This window comes from Lactuca virosa, chromosome 8, assembly GCF_052849685.1.
Source record: "Lactuca virosa cultivar CGN04683 chromosome 8, Lactuca_virosa_CGN04683_v6, whole genome shotgun sequence".
NCBI lineage: Eukaryota > Viridiplantae > Streptophyta > Magnoliopsida > Asterales > Asteraceae > Lactuca > Lactuca virosa.
Genome location: NC_136433.1, coordinates 287,133,564 through 287,141,062, shown reverse-complemented (window position 1 = coordinate 287,141,062; position 7,499 = coordinate 287,133,564). Strand labels below are relative to the sequence as shown.

Here is a 7,499-nt window from a genome sequence, read left to right as displayed (position 1 = left end):
AATCTTGCAGTACCACTAAACTCTAACCGAACACAACCCATGCGAAAATACAATTCTCTTGAACATGCGATGACCAACCACTTATGCATCTAACACCCGCGACTGACATTACCCTTTTCCTGCTACTAATCCTTTCCTAGCAACGGTAGTGCTTGAACTCCAAAGTTCTTCCATAGACAATTACCGACCATACCTGGACAATGATAGAACCCCTGAATGCTGACTTTACTGGAGAACTATCACCCCAATGCGTCCCTCAGTGGATTCATCAAGGACCTTTCGGCATGGAGGATGGCATATATGATCCTTGATAACCCAAACACTACCAGAAAACCGACCCAAGATCCGACTTATCCAAACTCGCTCACAATTCCAAAACGATACGTATTCCCAACATCCATCTAGTAGCAGTAAAAGATGACATACCCGCAACATCTGGAGGAATCCTAGTCACCTCCAACTGACATGATCAACCCTGCCACACCTGTAGCAGCCTAAACCCTTGGAGTGATAAACTCCCTCGTGTACTTCCTCGTACGCGTTGCACTGACTCAGGCCTGCTGGCCTTTCACCCGATGATAAGAAGTCATGGGTCTCTTCCTGAGATCCTCTACTATACGCACCTGGCACAAACCTTCTCTTTCCAGGGTGCTCCAAATCGATACAGTATCTACAACTTCATGGAAATCATATCCTTCAGGGTCCGACACCCTGTCACGCTCACTAGTTTGCTTGCCAATGCAAAAGCTGTAACAACTGGAACATCCTCTGTCCCCAAACTGGGTCACAAACTCTTCCCTGAAGCTTCTTAGATTCTCCAAGACTCTCACTGATTCGAGTATGGATCCTATGCTTTCAGTAGTACGGGCCCAATACTACCTTCCACACCTATCCATACTTTCCTCAGTAATCCTCCCGAATCCTCCAAGCCACTTCCACAAACTGGTACACCCAAGTCTCACTGAGCCTCACTACTAACCCACTGAAACATATCCTAGGCTTTCCTAGGTTCCCGAACTCACCCAGTCCTCAGCTGCTGAAAGATTCCCAGTAATGTCAACTAGCTACCTCATGAATATAGCTAGCTCACATTACTAAGAGTCCCACAAAGCACAAAGCAAGCAACATTCAGACAATGGAGAACCTAACCATTTGATCCTCTACTCAGGGATCTATACATGAAATTCAAAGGCTCATACAATCAGGCATAACCTAAACAGGCTATCCTATTACTGATTGATCAGTACTAGCATGCAAGTCTACAAGCACATATAATAGGCATATAAGGCATCCTCCTAGATCCTTAGCCCTAATCTAGCATGCAGTTCTCATAATCATATCATATCATAACATAACATGTATGCGTATTTTGGGGAAAACTTACTTGAGCTCGGCTGATTGCACGCATCACACCTTGTTCTTTTCAAAGTTCTTTTCTCCGTCCAAATTCTTTTTATAAAATGATTTTCTTTTGACAATTTTCATACCAACCCCTCAGTTTGAGTCCAGACACACCCAAGAGTGTGCCCGAATCCCTCAAACCAAGGCTCTGATACCAACTTGTAACATCCCAAAATTCAAGGCGAAAATTTTCATTTTTAAATAAGTTAATATAAAACCATATGCAATAAAACTGTCAATAATAATGTCTCATGTCAAAACCAAAGTGTCAATAATAAAACATAATGTCATAAAACCATATCAGAGTGTAATCCCAAGGATCTCATGTGTGGAAGTCATAGTGTGATGCACTGCGATCAAGCTGGCTCCTTTCCTTTGAAAATAAAGCACCTGAAACCAAAACTGTAAACCGTAAGCACGAAGCTTAGTGAGTTCCCCCATCATACCACATACCACATAATACATCGGTATCTTTCAACCGGTAACAGCCATCGGTACATTTCAACCGGTAACCGAGGACTATTTCACCCCTACCACTGATCACATACTAACATCATAAACATGCTGATTACATACTAACATATCGTAAACATACAGATAAGCATTGCATGGGTTCTGTATACCCCTTCGATATCTTTCAACCGGTAACTGCCATCGGTATCTTTCAACCGGTAATTGCCATCAGTATCTTTCAACCGGTATCCGCCATCGATATCTTTCAACCGGTATCCGCCATCGGTATCTTTCAACCGGTATCCGCCATCGGTATCTTTCAACCGGTAACCGGGGACTATTTCACCCCTACCACTATCATACAATAACAGGATATGATCATACAGTTAGGCATATCTGGGGTACTGACCTACCCTTTGGTCCTAATGATCGAGTCAGGGAAAAACTATTCCCTGCTACTACCACTAACACACATAGCATATCACATAAGCATATCACATAAGCATATCTCATAAGCATATCACATAAGCATATCTCATGAGCATATCACATAAACATACCAAGATAATTATCACAAAGACAATTATCTACCAACTACCCCTGTTGGTGGGCCGACATTGTGGCCTTAGACCCACCCCTACTGGAAGGTAACTCACCTCACACTGCTGACGTCCCGCAGACTCAATCCCACACTGCTGAAGTCCCGCAGACTCAACCCTAGCTGCTGGATGACAGATTCCCGATCTGTCAATATCAAAACATTACCCAATTAATAATTGGGTTCCACTACATAACCATAAGTACATGCTTTGGGCAATTACTACATTACCCATAGCTTGGCTTATTCATGCCCAAGGCCCAATTCATAGGCCCAAAGTCGACTAGGACTCAAAGCCCAACATATGGCCCAATTTTCCAAATTGGGCCCAAACCTATATAAGGTCTTACCAAGGCCCAACCAAAAGTCCAGTCCAACATTTGACCTTTTAATGGCCCAATATCATATAATCCTTAAGGCCCCACTATGGCCCATCTTTGGCCCAATTTTCCAAATTGGGCCCAAATCCTCATATGGACCTTACCCCAAAGCCCATTAATCATTCAAGCCCATTTGTCTGATCTTGGATGGCCCATTAATAACCCAATCATCAAGGCCGAATAAAAGGTCCAACAATACACCCAAGTGAAATTAGGGTTTCACATAAAATGACGATTAGGGTTAAGTGTTTCTCACTTAACCCATTAAGGACTTAATCCATTAAGTCCATCATTCTTCTAAATAAGTCATATGGTGTGATTGGGCTTAATCACACAATTCTATTCCAATGGCCCAAAAGTGGGTCCCAATAAGTTCAAGCCCATAAATCCAATATTAGGGTTTTCTAATCCCATCTTAGCCCAATAGGCCTAAAACCAAGTCCTTAAGCCCATTAGGGTTTTCCTTAGGCCAATTAGGGTTTATTACACCCATTAGTCACATGTTTGGGCTTTTGGGTCCATTAAGCTTCATTGGGCCCATTAGGGTTTCTTAGTCCCTTGTCCAAACATCCAAGCGAGTCCAAACACCATCAAGGCACACCGCCACCCGACACGGCGGCCGGTGGCGGCAGGAGGCGGCAGCCACCACCTCACGGTGGTGGTTTCGAATTTCTTTCCATTATTCAATTTGTAATTTACACTTTACAATGTTGAAACTCAAAATAAACACATACACTAAACAACATAAGCACACACACAGCCACCCTATGGTGGCCGGTGGTGGTAGAAGGTGGCAGCCACCACCTCACGGTGGTGGCGGTGGCTAATCCTCGATTTCCCGGTTATGCATAACACACACACACACTTCATGGTATACTCCATCGGAAAATAGACTCACACCCAGTGAATACCCACTGCCACCTACACACGGTGGTCAAGGGTGGCAGAAAACACATGGCGGTAGCAGCTTCGGCAGCACCATGTAGAGGTGGCAGCGGCGGTCTTGATGGCGGTGGGCAGATGGTGGCCTTCAGGAGCTCGTTTCCGGTGACAGCAAGCTAACAGCCACACGAACTCACACCCACCACCCATGGTGGCTGATGGTGACGAGATAAAGCAGCGGTGGAAGGCAGATGGGCTTACCATCGATCTTCCGGTCACTCACGATGCTCGCAGCAGCAAAACCCCAGTCGATCGTCGATCTTGGTGGCGGTCTTAACGAACACATCGTTTCCGGTAGCGGGGCTGTGACAGAGGCAACCCCCGACAAAGCATCAGCGATTGAGGTCGTTCCAATGGTTGCGGCGGTGGCTTTGGTGGTCGCTGTGGCGTTTGGATGGCAAGGCAGCGGCGGCAGTCGGCTGGACTCGCCGGATCGGAACACGAATGAAGGGCGTCGGCGATTGAAGAGGTGAATGGTGGCGGCTGGAGGGATGTATAAGGTTGGAGGGTGACGGCTGCATAAGAATGGTTGATAGGGTTAGGGTTTTGAACCCTTAATACCCACTCCATCTAAATGTTTCCCATATTGACAATAACAGTCCCTCCCTTCATATTTTCTTTCAAAGCATAGCTAATATTTACCATTCACACCCTGAATACATAAATTTCTTTCATAATAAGTCTGGATTTACTAAACAGCCCCTGTCTTCTAAAATCTTTGAGAAACTAATCCAGAATTTACAAAACCGCCCCTTTCTTGACAAATTCTTTTCAGTTAAGGTCCAAAATTTACCCTTCAGTCCTCAACTTCTAAATTTATGACAATTGGCCCCTCGAGACCATCCTTTGGTATATAATTAGTTATTTTAGGGCTACTATTCATTCATTATTTTATTTATTTATTTAATAAATAAACGGGTGTTACAGTTTTGCTTTGCATATGATGTTATGGTTTGTAATGAAATGTACCAAATGTGAAGGTCGTATGTTGCAGGACTTCAATTTCCCCTTGAAGTATGGTTTGTAATGAAATGTACCAAATGTGAAGTTCCCATTATAACCTTATGTGGAAGTACATTGTTATAATTCAAGTCCATTGTTATATGGAATTGCATTGGAAGTACAATTATAAAAAAAAAGATTCATGTTATGTTTTAAACTAAAGAAACTAACATTCATGTTACAAACATAAAACAAACATCCATACATTCATTAATATCATAACTTGGTGTTTTAAAGACACGTTAATATTCATGTTACAAATAGAAAACAAACATCCATACATCCATAACTAACATACTCCAAAAACATCTTTAATCCAAGTCCATTGGTTTGGTTGATGTATCACCTTCACCGTTTTTGCCTGCAACCTTTTTTGCCAACTTTTTCTTTAGTATCCTCTCTGACTTTTTTCTTAATTTCAGTGTATCTACTTTTTTTACCATTCTTCTTAGTCACACCACTTGTTGACTCACATTCACCTTCTCCCATTTTGAAACCAATTCCACTTCTAGTATCACCTTCACCCTTTCCCTTCCCATTTTGCCCTTGACCCTTCCTTTTCTTTAATGCACTAGATTCACCTTCACCTTCAGCCTTCCTCTTTTTCACCTGACTTTTTTGGGGCTTTGACACTGCATCACAGGTTGACTTATTGTGGCCTGATTTCTTACAAACACCACATAACATCTTTTTGCCTGCCTTGGATACTCTGTGTGATCCAGTAACCTCAGTACTGTCCCTCTTTCTCTTAATAGTAGGTCTCCCTGGCATCTTCCTTTTCAATGGTGGCAAAGGTGGTATGTACTCTGTTGGGCGCCACATTGCACTCCCATTCATGCTTCCAATTGTGTACTTGTATGTGTTCATATATATGCAAGCACGATATAAAGGATCAACAAATGCCTCTACATCTCTATTTACATAACTAATGGCTGCCACTGAGTGTACACAACCATACCCATTCATTTGCCAAATCCTACAAGAACATGTTTTCTTTTCCAGATCAACTCCATAAGACTCTCCTAAGTTTCTTTTTTCAAATGTATTCAGGCCACTAGGAAGCACTTGCCAGTACCTACAAATAATAAAAGTTAACAGGGGTAATTAAAGTACCTTGACTGGATATTCAATTCAATTATGGTGAATAATATAGTACCTTTGTTGGATCTTTAATTCATTTAGGGCAAGCCTTATGTTTGGACATACATCAAGATGTCCCCATCCACTCCCTTTCTGCCTCAAACTACATATCCTCTGCATCACATATAGTCTAATATCCTCCAACATTGTAATAATTGGCTTCTTCATAGCCTCTAATATAACATTGTTAAAGCTTTCAGACAACCCATTCTCAACTGCATCACACCCCCTTCCTAATTGAAAAAATGCTCTTGACCATGAGTTTGGATTCCTTCCAATCAGATGCACATAAGCAGCAGGGCTAATCATTTGAATCTCTTTCATTGCAGAATTGAAAAGAGGTTCAGTTGAGGCCTTGCAAGCCTTCCAAAATAGTTTCTCAGACTGAGCCCCAGGGAATTTCTTCTTGAAATTAGAAAGAACATGCCTGGCACATTGCCTATGTTCTATCTCTAGAAATAAATCTTTCACAGCTTCAATTATCCCCTCCATTTATATCATCATAATATTCAGAATTATATCACATTTGAAAGAAATTAGGTATGACATTATAAAGTAGAAACATACCTTATGTTGATCTGACATCAATGTCCTACCAAAACCACCTTCAAGATGCAGATCTTCTTGCAAGTTTTCTAAGAACCATTTTCAGTTGTCTTTATTTTCAACACAAACTGCATCCCAAGCTATTGGGTATATATGATTGTTACCATCCCTACCAACATCACATAATAACTGACCAGTACACATTCCTTTTAGAAAACACCCATCTAAGTTTATTATCCCTCTACAGCCACTTCTCCAACCCTTCTTTTGTGCATGCAAACATATATATATCCTGCTAAAGTAAGTTTTCCCATCTGGCATAGAGTTCACAGACAACTTGACTGTTGACCCTGGATTAGACCTTTTTATCTCTTCACAATAGGACCACAACTTTGCATAATTTTCCACTATGGTACCTTCAACAAGAGACATTGCATGTTGCTTAGCTCTCCTACATTGTCCCATACTAACCTCTATGCCAAATTTAGTCTTTACTTCCTCTTTTAACATCCTAACATTGAATTTCTGATTCTCAAGCACTTCCCGGGTGAAATGACTACCAATCCATCTGTAATTAACAATTGACCCTAATTTAAAATTTCTTGCACAATTGTGGTTAATGATAAGGGACTTGATTTGGAAAGACTGCTCCTCACTCATCCATGATGCCCAAAGCCTAAATGTGCATTGACCATTACTACACTTAACCAATAACCTTTTACTGTCGTTTTTTAAAAGTACAATTGATATCCATTTGCTACAGCATAATTACAAATCATAAATTTTAATTGTTTAGGGTTGGTGAACCTCATACCTAGAATTGGCAACTGCTTCTTCCAAGGTATGTCTTCAATAAACATCGGTTTTCCTTTCACATCTGGGACATTATCATCTTCATCATCTTTTGGATCACCTTCTGTGGCCTCCTCATTTTCATTACCCTGACTTACTCCTTCATAGGTTATTCCTTCCATGTTGATTTCTTGTGGACTCTTAATTTCAGTTAGGTCAATACCGTCTTCCCCTTCGATTGACAT

General features: G+C 41.5%; 1 protein-coding gene across 1 annotated transcript; it reads right to left on the bottom strand.

The window, feature by feature from the left end:
* Positions 1–5,124: 5,124 nt before the first annotated feature.
* LOC145131596 (uncharacterized) lies at positions 5,125–7,499 on the bottom strand. The gene is made up of 5 exons (XM_079066268.1): positions 7,270–7,499; positions 6,657–7,030; positions 6,484–6,551; positions 5,933–6,402; positions 5,125–5,851 (listed from the first exon to the last, which is right to left on the bottom strand). The coding sequence occupies exons 1-5, from the start codon at positions 7,497–7,499 to the stop codon at positions 5,125–5,127; spliced, it is 1,869 nt and encodes a 622-aa protein (XP_078922394.1).